This window comes from Tiliqua scincoides, chromosome 8, assembly GCF_035046505.1.
Source record: "Tiliqua scincoides isolate rTilSci1 chromosome 8, rTilSci1.hap2, whole genome shotgun sequence".
Taxonomy (NCBI): domain Eukaryota; kingdom Metazoa; phylum Chordata; class Lepidosauria; order Squamata; family Scincidae; genus Tiliqua; species Tiliqua scincoides.
The window spans coordinates 22,036,521-22,051,830 of record NC_089828.1 but is presented as its reverse complement, the minus strand read 5'-3'; the positions used below and the strand labels follow the sequence as shown (position 1 = coordinate 22,051,830).

The 15,310-nt window shown below is 44.0% G+C and overlaps 1 protein-coding gene across 1 annotated transcript in view; it reads right to left on the bottom strand.

The window, feature by feature from the left end:
- PTPN9 (protein tyrosine phosphatase non-receptor type 9) overlaps nucleotides 1-10,929 on the bottom strand; it is a 57,549-nt gene extending 46,620 nt beyond the window's left edge. The window contains exon 1 of the mRNA XM_066635424.1: nucleotides 10,295-10,929. Within this exon, the coding sequence (XP_066491521.1) occupies nucleotides 10,295-10,327 (33 nt within the window). The 5' untranslated portion in view covers nucleotides 10,328-10,929. The remainder of the gene's footprint in view (nucleotides 1-10,294) is intronic.
- Nucleotides 10,930-15,310: the final 4,381 nt, after the last annotated feature.

Here is a 15,310-nt window from a genome sequence, read left to right as displayed (position 1 = left end):
TTTCTTTCCCTTCTGGAAGGCAAAAGCTTTTGTCCGCATGTCCATCCATCCTTCCTTCCTTCCTTCCTCTAAGTCCCCCCTGCCTCCCTCAAGTCTCTCTCCTCTTCCAAAATTAACTCATCTGGTGCCTTTGGAGGGGGAGGGTGTTAAACAGGTGCTATTAGTGTCACACTCTAATACAATTAACAACACAGGGACATAAGGTTCCAAACAGATGGTAGGAGTCCTGGGGCATCAGAGTTCCAGCTGTATTGCTCAGAGAATGAAAGAATGGAGGGAGGGGAATAACTGCTTAGACACAACTGCACATCATAAAACTTGAAAAGGTACTGGTGCTAAAAGAATGAGGCTCTCACCTAGGTTCCTACAAGGGAATTTTCTGGGTCTATGTGCCTGAAAGGATCCCAGTCATTCTTTTTGCAATTCGGTTTAACAGGTGCAAACTGACTTTCAGGCATGCAGATGGTTCTGGGTTCCGATTATGCATCATCTTGCAATAATGCAACATTTGCTTCACATTCTGAAAAATGCCACCTCCTAATTCTCGGGAAGTGAATACAGAAAATGGAGCTGCTCCAGTTAGATCCATCTTTTGAGAGCCAAGCATCTTAAACTGGCAGTCTGGCCCTGCAATTTTTTTTTGGGGGGGGGGGGGTGTATTTTGTTGGGACCACAGTGAGGGGGTATTTAAGCCTTTCCCTTGCACAGTGGATCTAACAAACCAGGATGGAGTGGTGGTTGTGGTGCTGGATTTTGGCCTGGAAGATCCAGGTTCAAATCCCCACTTAGCTATGAAGCTTCCTGGGTGACCTTGGGTTAGCCACTATCTCTCAGCCTCACCTACCTCACAGGGTTGTTGTGAGTACAAAAGGAGGGAAGGAACCATGTATACCACCCTGAGCTCCCAGGAGGAAAGGCAGTATAAAAAGATGAAAAACAAACAAACGCTGCCACTAGCCCTTGGAGGGTGACTTCAGGAGTACCTGTTGTGATATCTTGCTTTGAGGAGAGCAGAGACTGAGCCTAAAATTGGGATTTTCTGGTTCAAACCTTGACTTTGCTATGAACTCACTAGGTGGCCTTAGACAAGTCATTGCCCCTCCGCTTCCCAGAAGCTACATGAGGATAATACCACTTTCCTGACTGGCTTGCTGGAAGGATTACATCAAGATAACATGCACATGATGAGTTTTGCATGCTCAAAAAACACTATACAAACACCAACTACTGCACTGGCAATGGGATGGGCTGATCATCCCTTTTCTTATTCATTAGCTAACTCCTCCAAGAGATGAGAGCCAGCAATGATACCTGCCAACAGCACTCCAAGTTCCTCATTCCCTGTCAGTTGCCCAAATATCACAGCACCCAATTATTTGGAAGATATTTCACTGATTAAACATTACAGCTCTAACAATAAGCATGGCCGTAAGTTGCCAACGGGTTCAGGCCAGCAATACAAGTAAGAAGACTCCGGCCTCCCTACTTCCTGTGCAGCTTCCAGGCAGAGGAGGTGATCAGCCCCAATTTCAACTGCACTGCAGCACCACCCACATAATGGTTAAAACTGGTATTGCGGTTCTTCAGTTTGGGTGATCAGAGAAAACAGAGGCTTGGCCTGCCCTATATAACAGTTCCTCCAGGCTTGGTTCCTCAGTCTGAACAATGTCATTTGACTAAGAAAACAACCTCCTTGTCTTGGACCACTCATGTGTCTATATTCACAACTTTTGCCTCTGGCCCTTCACGCACCTGATGGGCACTCAACCCCAAATTATCTTGATCACATCTGCTACTCTGGCCTCTTTGACGCACATCTGTCTGTACTGCAATCAGACCTCCACAGCAGCCTGACTGCCTTGGAGCGGTGAAAGGTCTTCACAATACTTTATTGTTAGCTTTTCAATCATTTGCAAGCCCACCTTGCGTGGCGCATGGGAGAAGGGCAGCTTATCACTTCTATAAAAAAAAGAACAGTGACTTTCCCAGTGACTCACTCAGTGACTGACTGAGAACCAACAGTGGATTCTTTGTAAGGATGTGGTTGCTAAGAAGTTAATCTGAATGTTTCTCTCTCTCTCTTTTCTGGAAATATTAAATGTAAACAAAAAACTATAAAGGAAAAGAAAAAAGGGAGGGGAAAAGGGAAAGAAAAGAAAAACAGAATATAATCAACAAAACATCCAAAAAATGCAGACAGTCAAATATATAACAGATATAATTAATAAAATTATATACATTGATGTCCAAGGGTTTCCAAATTTATCCATACAAAACTGTCTTCTGTAAGCTATAGATTCAAATATAGGAAGCATTAAAAGGTCCTCCACTGATTGAGAAAGGCAAGTTAATCTGAGCTGTGAAGGAGGCCACCAAGCTCAGCCTGGTGGGTGAACCACTACAACTCTATGTGTGTCTATAGAACCTACTCAGATCAAGAAACTCTCTCACACCACATCTCGTTTCAAACAGTTTGCAGAAATCATGCACACAATTCTGTAGGTTTGTTTGTTAATTGCAACCATGAAGGATAGAAACTTGTTTTCAAGGTACGCAAAGATTTCTCGGACATGCTTTCAGAACCTCAGAATGTGTCAAATGTGCAGGTGACCAGTGTTTTCCCAGCCCATCCATGAGATTGCCTGGTGGTGGTGGTGGTGGTGGGGAAATCACCTTAAAGGGACCAACAAGGGTGCCTCCCTCTGCTCTGTCCCTCCTCCTCTCATTTCTTGAGTTTGAAAAGGAAGAGGGGAATGGCTGGAGAAGTGGAGGTAGGAGCCAACATACTGCCAATAAGGGGGAGGAAGCATTTGGCACACAGCTTCAGACATGGGGAGGCCTTGGGTTGGCACTGCTAAGAACATTCTTTACTCCATCAGTGCTAAAATTCTCCTTGGTCCAAACACAATTTCTTCTTTCTCCTCAAACATATTGTAACATGGTAAGAGACAGGTGACTCAGGCTGCAATCCTAAGCAACACTGTATTGGTCACTGTTTCCCAACCTGGGAGTCATGACCCCCAAGGGGATTGCGATCCAATTTTCAGGGGGTCATGGAGACATTGGCACCACCATCTTCAAAAGCTGGGCATCACCATCTTGGAAGAGCTCAAAACTAAAACATCATTCAGAGGCAAAACATTCAGAATATTCTAAAAAGGATTTAGAGTTCTTTCAGCTTTCAAAAAGTGTGAGTTATTAATGACTCCATTTCCTATTTAATGCCTTTGCTTCTGGCCCTACCAGCACAATGATGTCACTTGCTGTTTCATGTTTAATGACATCACTTCCTGCTTAATGACATCATTTCTGGCCCCAAGTCTTAGGGAGGATCCCAACAGGTTGTCGTGCCTAAAAAGGGGGTCCTGGTGCAAAAAATGTTGGGAACCACTGGTATAGGTGGAAGCCTCCCTAAACTTAGTCAAACTGACTTCCAAGCAAACCTGCTTAGGATACAGGCCATCCATCTTTAGACACGACATTAGCTCATTATCTCAAGCTTAAAAAACGTCTAAGTACAATGGAGTTACCATTTCAAAGTTCATAAACCCTGCATAAGCCATTTGGGTTCTTAAATCTGTAGGGTTCCCTGGAGAAACTGCCACTGTTAAAGGAAAGCATGCCTTATTCTAAGAAAAGGGTCATGTAGGCCAAGAACTGCCACATTTCAGTTCATCAGTGTTGCTTCTACTTCTTGGTAATCCCTTGCATATAAACGGTTTGGTATATCCTAGAAACAAAGTATTTCAAAACTTAGTATGTGTAATTTTACTATCAGCCAGTTACAAAATCCTTCCAGCAATATTTGGTTACTGTGTCACATTAAGGAAATATTCACAGGCCAGCATGAAAACTGAACTCACTGGAATGAAAAGCGCCTTCAGTGTTTCTCAAACTGTGGGTCTGGACCCACTAGGCGGGTCATGAACCAATTTCAGATGGGTTGCATAGCACCTAGCTAAGCCGCCATTGAAAATGCAGAGTACAGAGCTGTTGGGCAGGGTGGGCTTCCGGTGGGAGAGAGGCATGGTGCTTTGCTCTGAGAAGATGGGATGCTGGAAAAGGGGGAGAGCTATGTGGTTGGAGAAAGATCCAAGTATGTGTACTGCTTTGACTTATGAGCTATGCAAAATAACAGTACAAGCACATTGTTTAATTGGACCTTTGGCTGATCGCAGGGACCAATAAGGTTTCATCTGACTCTATAAAGTCTCAGATGTTGGCCCAGCTGCTTAGCCTGAGTAACTCACAGCTGAGCGAAGACCAGAATGGGCTGAGAATGTGTGTACCTGCTCAGCGCTTGCTTATCCTCTAAAGCACCATGCACAATAGTGACAAATTCTTATAGTGACAAATTAATATGTTGGATAAAAGAAATCTATCTTTAAAGTTCCTAATGGCACTTTAGAGACTTTTACCTAAACCAGGGGTGCCCAAACCCCGGCCCTGGGGCCACTTGCGGCCCTCGAGGCCTCTCAGTGTGGCCCTCAGGGAGCCCCCAGTCTCCAATGAGCCTCTCACCCTCTGGAGATTTGTTGGAGCCTGCACTGGCCCGATACAACTGCTCTCAGCGTGAGGGCGACTGTTTGACCTCTCGCGTGAGCTGTGGGATGAGGGCTCCCTCCACTGCTTGATGTTTCACGTCTGTGATGCAGCAGAGGCAGCAAAAGAAAGGCTGGCCTTGCTTTGTGCAAGGCCTTTTATAGGCCTTGAGCTATTGCAAGACCTTCATTCATTCATATAAGGTCATCTTTAATATATTCATTTATGTAAACCTATGTAAATTTATTCAAATTTTAAATGTAAATTAATTCTTTTTTTCCCCGGCCCCCGACACTATGGCAGAGAGATGATGTGGCCCTCCTGCCAAAAAACTTTGGACACCCCTGACCTAAACAAAAGCTTCACAATTAGATGGTGACTGAATGATTCTAAAATGCACCTCAGTTATGCCTTGACTTCAGCCATGTCCTTGAAAATGGTTTTCACATATTAATTATAAGAAACCAAATCATGCACACTCATTATCCTCCAAAGTTTGCTTCCTGTACAGCCAGAGTTAAAATAAAATAAATCACAAACACCTAATTGCATGGTTAGCTAGCCATTTTATGCCAGGATGTTGCCATTTAAAGCATTTTCCCAGCCTTGAATGCAGGTAATCTGTAACACCAATAAGAAGTGATTTGGGCTGCAATGATATACACATAATGGTATATACTATACATACTGAATCCAGTGGGACTTACTTCTGAGTAGACATACATAGGATTGCGCTGGAAAAGAGCTGGAGTTCAGAGACACAAAGACACATTTGTGCTCATAAACCTTTCAGAAACTACCAGTGGGGCCTCAGTATCCACTTATTTCAGATCCACTGATTCGACCACACTGATGTTGAGGTCCAACTTTAAATGCCTTGTAATAAGGAAAAAAGAGGACCAAAATCCAATTTCCTACTTTCACACTGTTCAATAATTATAATTTCATTCCATTAGATTCCATTATTCACATCTAGTCGCTGAATGTGGTATAGTGTCTATACCAATGCATTCTGGGGCAACAATAGAGGAGCAAGAAACCTGGAAGTGGGTTTTGGAAACCTAGAAAAGCTATTTTTCCACTGATTTGGTATCCACTGTTCTTTTTTTTTTTAATCTGCTGGGCGTTCCAGAACAGAACCCCCATGGATAACGAGGCCTGAACTGTATTGCTATTTTCATGGCAACTGTGAGGTCTAGGAACTTCGTTTTGAAATTTATGTATAGTACATATAAGAACATAAGAAGAACCCTGCTGGATCAGGCCATTGGCCCATCTAGTTCAGCTTCCCATATCAAGACAACAAGAGACCTGCATCCTCTTGCCATTCCCTTGCATCTGGCATTCTGAGGTAGTCTACTGCCGAAACTGGGAGTTGCACATACCCATCGTGGCTTGTAATCTGTGATGGACTTTTCTCTGAAAATGTGTCTAAACACCTTTTAAAGGCATCTAGGCCAGGCGCCATCACCACATCCTATGGCAAGGAGTTCCACAGTCTAATTACACGCTGAGTAGAGAAATAATTTTCTTTTGTCTGTTCTAACTTTCCTGATGCTCAATTCAAGTACATATGAATATCCTTGGGCCTCACTGATAGCAGTATCCAAACTTTTAAGAATATTTCCAGAACAGGGAGAAATCTAGCACTTCTGTGGTCCAAGGCATCCTGATGAAGTCGAATAAATCTGGCACTTTTTCATATCTGGAGAGACAGGCATGGTGCTTTGCCCTGAATAGGTGGGAAGATGGGACACTGGAAAGGGAGATGCTGGAAACACCCGCTGTGTGGTTGGAGAAAGACCCAAGTCTGTGTTCTGCTTTGACTTCCAAGATGCAATATTTGAATTCTGATCTATGCAAAGTAACAGTACGAATGCACTGTGTAATGGAAACTTTGGTTGATTGTGGCTTCGGTTTGAAACCTAAATTGATGATGTCACTTCCGAACATGACATCACTTCCAAGATAAGGACATTACTTCTGGTGGGTCCTGACAGACTGTCATTCTAAAAAGTGGGTCCCAGTGTTAAAAGGTTTGAGAACTACTGCATTACAGGCACACTGTTATATGTCCCTTTGTTATATGTCACAGGTTATATAAAGATAATAAATCGAGATGAAGCATTCTGCAAATTCAGAAAGCGTGATATAAATGTTAGGTAAGATTATCATTGTACTTATGGTTTTTTAAAGTGCTTTCTTACAGGGTTTGGCTGCATTTCTAAGCTTTTGCTACACTTTTAACTGAAACTGTTTCTATTTTTTGTTGCTGTTGATTTGTTTGTTTTTCTACAGATTTTAAATTTTGTTGTAAGACATCTCAAAAACTAAGGTTACAAAGTGGGATGAAAATGTTCTAAATAAAGAGTGAGAAATCTAAATACAATACAAAACTAGATCTCGAAGAGTGCCTAAGTTGGATCCTTTCTGAGAACAAGTCAAACTCATTCTCATCTCTTCCCCATTCCCCACAAAGGAAACTCAACTTTCCTTTTCATTCTGCCAAGAATGGCAACTCACAGTACCCTACTTGACTGCCAGTCACTTGGGAATCCACCACGGGAAGGTCAGGAGGGGAGCAGCCCACTTCACAGAAAGAAGAACCAGACAGTGAACAAAAGGAATGCAGCAGAGCGTGGGAAATGGCCAAGACCAATATAGGCAGCCAGTCCAGGAAGCCCTAATAGAGCCTAAGAATTCAGAGATGGATACATTCCTGAAATCATTTTCCCAAGAGATCCTAACTTCATTTGATTGGGATGCATGGGATGAGTTACCATGAGAAAGTGCAGTTTTAGTTACCTGCAGCTAAGTTTCTAAGAGCCAAATACTGGAAGTATAGTAGAGTATCTCCATATACCATTAGTTAAGGTCTGGGCCACGACAAATATCATGAAACGAGCATACATAATAAAATATAGACCAGGAAAGTTATTAAATTTTGATAGCTTAAAACTTATGGGAGCAGCTATTCAGTTGTTCCAGAGCCAATCAATAATGTCTCGGAGAGTGTGCGGTATATGATCATTTGCTAGACCAGTGTTTCTCAAACTGTGGGTCAGAACCCACTAGGTGGGTTGTGAGCCAATTTCAGGTGGGTCCCCATTCATTTCAATATCTTTTTAATATATTAGACTTGATGCTACCATGGCATGTGACTGCATTTTGGGAAATGTGACAGACCTGTCCTTTTAATGGGCTACTATGTTTATTCTTTTAACAATGATAGTAAATGAGACTTACTCCTGGGTAAGTGTGGGTAGGATTGCAGCCTAGAATTGTTAATTTTCCTGTAGATGATGTCACTTCCAGTCATGACATCACTTCTGGTGGGTCCTGACAGATTCTCATTCTAAAAAGTGGGTCCCAGTGCTAAATGTGTGAGAACCACTGTGCTAGACTTTAGCGGGTTTGACTTGGTCAGTGCCTGCAGGGAATATTATTTGCAAGCATCATGGATACAGCTTTGAATTGCATCATCAAAGAAAGTTGAGATAATACACATTTATACTGTACAATTCTAACTCTCCTGAATTCAGGAGAGTGTAACTCCTGACACACATCTTGTGCATACATGGGGCTGAATTCAGGAGAGTTATGGTATTCCTTGATGCTGCTAGACTGACAAAGTTCATTATATTTTGCAGAAAGTACTTTTTTCTGTGCTGCAGATTGCACTTAAAAATGAAAAAAGGAAATTTGCAAGAAAAAAAAATCCTAAAGAGGGATCACAGCCTCTTTAAGGGACTCCAGGCCCTTGAAAAATCCAGTTTGAGGTCATGAGCACTCCCCCCCCCCCCCCGCTACCCCTTTTATAGCTAGCTGGGGAGAAGTCATCACTGCAACACCCCATCCCTCCTCCAGAGTCAGAGATTTTTTTTTTTCATGGATGTACAACCAACATCCTCCTCTGATGACTCAAGAGCAGCAGGAAGCCAGGAAGCTCACGTCAGGCGAGGGGAGGAGGAAAGGAGGGCCAGATCCTTGCTAAGGAAAAGGGCAAGAAATGAAATGAAGGGGGGAAAGGGGGGGAAAGAGAGAAATGGCATCAGCTTTGCAAAGGGAGGAGGTGGAGGGAGGCTGCCAGCCAAGCCCAATGACATGCTGTCACTTGGAGAGCATGCTTCAAGCCAGTGATTGCACCACAGGCCACCAAAATCGGGTGACAAAGGTGGTTCTGGTTAACAAAATAAAATTCTGCACATAGGAGTGTGTGTGTGTGTGTGTGTGTGTGTGTGTGTGTTGTTGTTGTTGTTGTTGTTGTTGTTGTTGTTGTGAAGTGGGGCAAGGAAAAAAATCTCCAACATGACACACACACAAAGGCAATTCCAGGAAGAGAGATCAAAGTCCAGGGTACAGTAAATGCCAGATTCTCCCTCTTTATAATCATTCCAAGAAGTAGACCCCCCCCCCCCCAATTCTCTCCTCTTCCCACCCTTATGTAATTGCAAAGGAAAGGGAATGGAAAGCCAGTGGGGAAGAGACATGAACTCAGAAATGAGTAAAAAAAAAAAGTGGCTGGGATCTAGGCTTTTCTCCTTTGCCCTCCCGCTTCACTTCTTCAGAAGCCAAAGGAAGAGAAGGGAGGTGATGAAGGGAGCCTTCTCGCCCATTATATCTTGTGGTTCATGTCACTTCCCCACACTTTTTTTGGGAAGGTGGGCAAATCATCCCAAAAGAGATGCATAGAAAGGGGAGGGGGAGTGTTTATGAATGTGATCAAATGTATATGAAATAGTGGGTGCCATTTGGGGGAGGGGGGCTATGCTCCAAGCTCTCTAATGAAGCTATACCCCAAGTGTTGCTTAAAGCTGGACTCCAGCCCCATCAGCTGGGAAGGGGGCTTTGCCATTCCTTTCACCCCACTAGCAAACCCATCGACAAACTAGTAGAAAGGGGAGGGGGGAGGCTGATCCTCTTGCACCCCCCTCCCATGAATTCTCTTGCTTCTGAGAGGCTGCTGCTAGTGGTGGTGCTGCTACCAGCAAATTGATAGGGGAAGGATATGGGGAAAGTAGTGCCCCCCCTAAATCCTCAGCTTTGGAGGAGACCCCTGGTTTGTATGTGGAGTGTACAAGATGGGGGTTCTTCCCCTGGTGCTCAGCAAGCATCCTCCTCCTCCCTGGCCCCACTAGGCTGCATTCCCCCCTCCATCACCATGGAAACCCCAAAAGGGGGGATGTGTCTGTCTCTTTTCTCATTGCATTTTTTTTTGGGGGGGGGGGAAGAGAGACAGGCAAGGTTGCACTTCTAGTACACTCCCCTCCCGATGCCAACCCTTTGAAGACTTTAAAGAAAAACAGGGTCCATCAAAGAGATGGAGCCCCCCCCATCTGAATAGTTTCATCCAGGCTGGATACTGGGGTGTGTGTGTGCAGAAAGCCTCCTGGGTTTAGGGGTTCCAGTCGTAAGGGTTGAGTGTGTGAGCATTGCTCAGCTTTCGATCCTGGGAAGTAGCCATGGAATGGGGGGGGGGGTCCCTATATAATGCAATAATATTTGAACATTGAACAAACTAGATCACAGATCACAGTAGGAAAAAAAAAAATACAGGCCCTACCCAAGCAGGATTTTGCCATCTCCATTGCAAGAAGACAAAAAATGTGAAATAATTGGAAAGTGGAGAAACCAAAGGAGGTTGACCCCCACTCCAAAACCACCACCCACCATCCCATCAACAACCCTCAAAACAACCCAGAGACTCCTACGCACCCACTCCCCAGCACCCTGGGGCGCAGGGCCACCTTACCTGCTCCTCCTCCGGGCTCAGTTTCGCGGCCATCCTGCCAAGTCCTCTTGCCAGCTCCAGAAATCAGTAGGATTTTTTTTTTAAATTGACCAACCCCCCCCCTCGCCCAAATGATGGGCTCTGCTTTCTTTCCACTCCCCCGTCCCCCCGCACTTTCTTTCTTCTCCTCCTTCAGTCACAGATGTGGGGGTGTGTGGGGGGGGGCGATCGACCAACGCTGTCCCCCAATTTTCCAGCCCCCCTCAACTCGGGTGGCTCCCAAACTTCGAGGCTGGCATTCTTCCTTCCGAGGATCTCTCTTCCAAACAAGTTTCAAAAGTAGGGAGGGGGGATCTGTGCGTGATTTGGGGAGGAGGAGGGAGGAAGCCACCCGCCCTCCCCTTTCCAATCTTAAAAAAAAATAAACTGATCTTTTTTTTTTCAAAGTTTAAAACCACAAATATATATATAGATAGACAGATCTCTCTATAGGGTCCCACCACCAGCTGGACTCTCTCCTGACAGTTCTGATTGTCCAGATGTCTTCTGGTTTGCAGACAGCACTACATCTAGGTAGGCATTAAAAAAAAAAGAAAAAAGGATTGCTTCTTGCTTGTTGTTTTTTTTTTTTAAAGAGCTTTCGAAATCACATAACTTCCCAATGCTGCCGACGATCCTCTCCAGATTGTGCTGAAATCTTCTCTTTGCAAAGAGATCCCTCCTACTGTTGCTTTCTGGGAGGGGAAAAAAGGGGGAGATAGTAGGAAGCAAATGAATTCTCCTCTTCTTCCTCTTTTCAGGGCTTGCAGCCTTTTGCTAAGCAGCCTCCATCTCTGTGCAGTGTGCCTTGGCAGTCCTGATTCCTCAAAAGCAGCAGCAGTTAAAAGAAGAAGGGGAAGAAAAAAAGAGACCAAGAGAGGGAGGAAGGAAGCCAAGCCAAACCAATCCCCTCCTCTTCTTACAGCCAGTTCTGCTTAATCGGCTCATCCAAATCCAGAGCTTCTCTCTCTCTCCCCCCCCCTTTTGCTCCATTCAGAAACTGAAGCTCATTCACAAACAGCAGGGAGAGAACAAGCAGGGAGAGAGAGGAATGGATCTGACCTAGGGAGGAGAGGGAGGGAAGGCAGCATACCATAGGAAGGAAAGAGAAACAGGAAACGGAGGGGGGGGGAGAGAAGGAGAGGGGATCAGAAGGTCAGAAAGCAAAATCTACAAAGAAACAAAGGGTCCAGCTCTTGAATGCCTGACCTTGTGCATAGCAGGCACCCTTCAGTCTACAATTCAGTGTCTGAGGTCCTCATGCAGTGGTTCCCAAACTGTGGGCCAGGACCCACTGGTGGGCCGGGACCTGATTTTTGGTGAGTCACCAAAGGGTGAAGGAAAGATCAGAGAACTAATTGCCTCCAGCCCTGAAGCTATTCAGAAATCAGATATGGCATCGGGTAATTACCCTGCAAATAGCTCAGCTCCTGCAGTTTGCAAGAACATGTAAATAATAGGGAGATATATGTTTTTTCCCCCTGGTTATTATTACTTATAAATATTATTTCTCTCTGGATCTCTTTTTTTTTTAAAGTCAGGTAAACCTAGGCGGGTCCTGATAGAGTGTCATTTTAAAAAGTGGGTCCCGGCGCAAAAAAGTTTAGGAACCACTGACCCACAGCATAATGCTCTGGGCACGTTCACTCTGAATTGACAGTGCAATCCTATGCGTGTCTACTCACACGTAAGTTCCATTGTGTTCAATAGGACTTACCCCAGGAAAGTGTGTATAGGATTGCACCCAAACCTGACTATATTCAGTCGGAGAGCTTACTTCCAGGGAAGCGTACACTAGATTTGAGTCCAGGCTGTTTTGTTCAGGGTCCCTTTGCCGATTCTTTTGGATTTCACCCAACTGTCATTAGAAGGGAAAGCCTGCATTGCAAACAGGTTTGACTTAAAATTGGCAATTCTGGCACTTTTTATCTAGCAACCACACTTCACAGGTGATGTTTGCTTGAGTCCATCCCAGGCTTTTTAAGGTGGTCTGAAATGCAACCAGAAGTGGCAGGTGCTCTTTTCAGCACTTCCTGTGTGACATGCCTGCCCTTGACCTTGCTTTTGAGTGCACTTAGATTTCTGCTCCAATAGGCTCTTCACATCTAGGACACAGATACTGTACATGTTTGTTCAAGGTTTATTTAAATGATCATCAGTGTGCTTGGGGCAAATGCATAAACACCAGACTTATGCATTTGCACTACCCCAGGGGATTATGGAGCATACCTCCTAATAATCTACTGTGGACAGGTTTATTCTTTTTTATTTTTTTACCACTCTTCCTCAAGGAGCTCTGAGAGGTATATGTAGTTCCTTCCCTTTTTTTTTGACCTCTCAATAACCCTGTGAGGTAGGTGAGGCTGAGAGACAGTGACTGGTTCATGGTCACCAAAGTAACTTCATGGCTGAGTGGGGATTTAAAACGGGTTCTTCCAGGTTTAAATCCAATTTCCAAGCTGCTACACTATCTTGCCACTTCAAACAGTGCATTATTTGATAGCTATAGCTATCAAAGCACCCAATAGCGCCCAAAGCAGGCTGAAGTTCTTCAGGATCCTTTGACAATTTGGCCGCCAAGGACCCCTTAACGATCCAAATGGAAGCAGAAGTGTGGGTTTGCAAATAAAAAAGGAAGGCAAAAGATCTTTGGGCAGACTTCTCAGATTGCATGCTGCATCTTCTTTCTCATGGTGCAAGTAAAATTACATCCACATAGCAGAAAGGACAGAGAAAGCTCCACAACAAATAGGCTATGGCTACCTCTGATGCAACCCTCTGAGCACAGATGCTGCTGACATCATGGACCTGAGTCACTTGATCATGTGACATGTGCCTAGTGCCTCTTATCCATGTTGCATTATGGCATGCAGCTAGTAGAACTGCAGAGTTGTCTTGCCAATATAGCAGATATTAAACCACGGCTGTTGCATATGTTAACCTTCAGTGGTGTCATAAGGGGAATGCGGGCCACACCAGGTGACACGCAGGGGGGGGCGACACCAGTGCTGGCCAAAATTTTTAAAATTTTGGTGTCTTAAAATATACCATCGTGTTATATATTGATGCGTAATTTCATGCAGAATGCAATGAAACAAACCAAATTGAAGTATCTCTATTCTATTAAACCTTACAACCAAAAAACCAGCAGGGAGGGGTGACAGTGCAACACCATGCCCACCCCCAGGGTATTGCCCCGCACACTGCATGGGAGGAGGTCCATCATGCTGGCCTCCTGCACCAGATGACACAAACCCTCCTGACATCACTGTTAACCTGCAATATCAAGTGAGCCCCTTAAAAACTCCCCATTGTACTTGGGAATTCCAAGAGCTGAAAAATAAACTTTTTTTCTGCTGCTCCCTGTGCTTCTGTTTACATACCAGTTGTTGCCATTCGTTGAAACTATCTCCATAAACATGAGGACTAGAAACTTGTAAACTGAAAGCTGAGAATCTTGCTAGAATATGTGGGGAAACTGACAGTGCCCTTTTTTGCTTCTCAGTAAAATACCAACATTAAGTGCTAACTTGTTGCTAGTATATTTCTAGCTTATCTTTGCAACAACAGGGAGTAAAGAACTTTGCTGTAAGAAAACTAAACTGGATATTCCAGAAGCTGCATTCTATACCCTACACCAGTATACCCTATACCAGTATACCCCAGTATTCTCACACTTTTAGCACCAGGACCCACTTTTTAGAATGAGAATGGGATGTCATGACCAGAAGTGACATCATCAAGCAGGAAAATTTTTAACAATCCTAGTCTGCAATCCTACCCACACTTTCCCCGGAGTAAGTCCCATTTACTACCATTATTAAAAGCATATACAGAGTAGCCTGTTAAAAGTTCAGATCGGTAACATTTCCTCAATGCAGTCACATGCCATGCTAGCATAAAGCCTAATATATTAAAAATTAAATACTGAAATGAATGGGGACCCACTTGAAATCGGCTTGCGACCCACCTAATGGGTCCTGTTCCCGTTTGAGAAACACTGCCCTACACTCCGTAATTGTTCTGCACTTTCGCTTAGCATGGTTGAAGCACAGAGTACATTTAGAAGAGGTACTCACTTAATACAGGCATATTAATTAACCCGTTCATTCTGACACCCAACCTGCCATTTCCTATCTAGGCCCAAACAGCTCTGCGTTTTCCTCCACAGATGTTGCTTACTTGCACTATCAGAAATCAAATGGTTGCAAGCCGCCTACATTCTTGACATTGAAAACATCTTTTTCTGAGAAGAGCAGAGGGTGGGGGAGGAGGGTTTAAATGGTCACACTGTTTGCTGATGAGGAATCAGTCCTGGTTATCAGAACGCTCATCATCCACTGGACATGATGTAATTTCTCTTCAAAACCACCCAGAGTTATTCAGAGAATTGGAGAGAGAGGCAGCCTGCAGCGATATTTATAGCTTGCTACTTTTAACCCTAAAATGGGCTGCCTGGCATTCAAAACTCCTTGTTCAAATAGTACAATTTAGTAAGCTGCTCCTCTGATGGAGAATTAACTGCTGCTGAATCAACTATGTTGCAAAGTTGCCCATTTCTGTAATCACTGTACTGGAATCAAGGGTGTGTGTGGCTTTTCTGGACCTCCACAAAACCACAGCAGAGTGTGCCTTTGGATGCAGAATCCAGCTTCCCAAGAATCTGTCTTTATGTTATTGATTTTAAAAGTACTTTTTTAGCCAATGTAGCTGCTCTGAATGCCCTTAGGGGAGATACAATGGGGTAGAAATTTAGTACATACATAACATATATACTTGCAACTGTATGGGTGACACAGGACAATATTCAGAAGTATTGTTTGTCCCTTCCCCAGATTAGCAAAATGAAATGATGCAAAATTCAAACTAAGTTATACAAAAATAAAAATTTATATTTCTTTCTAGACATCACTGTTACACTGACATCACCCTTTCTGAGAAGGGGGAGAACCGTGTTTAGTGTGACAGACAATAGGAGGTCTTGAGTCATCCCTGATC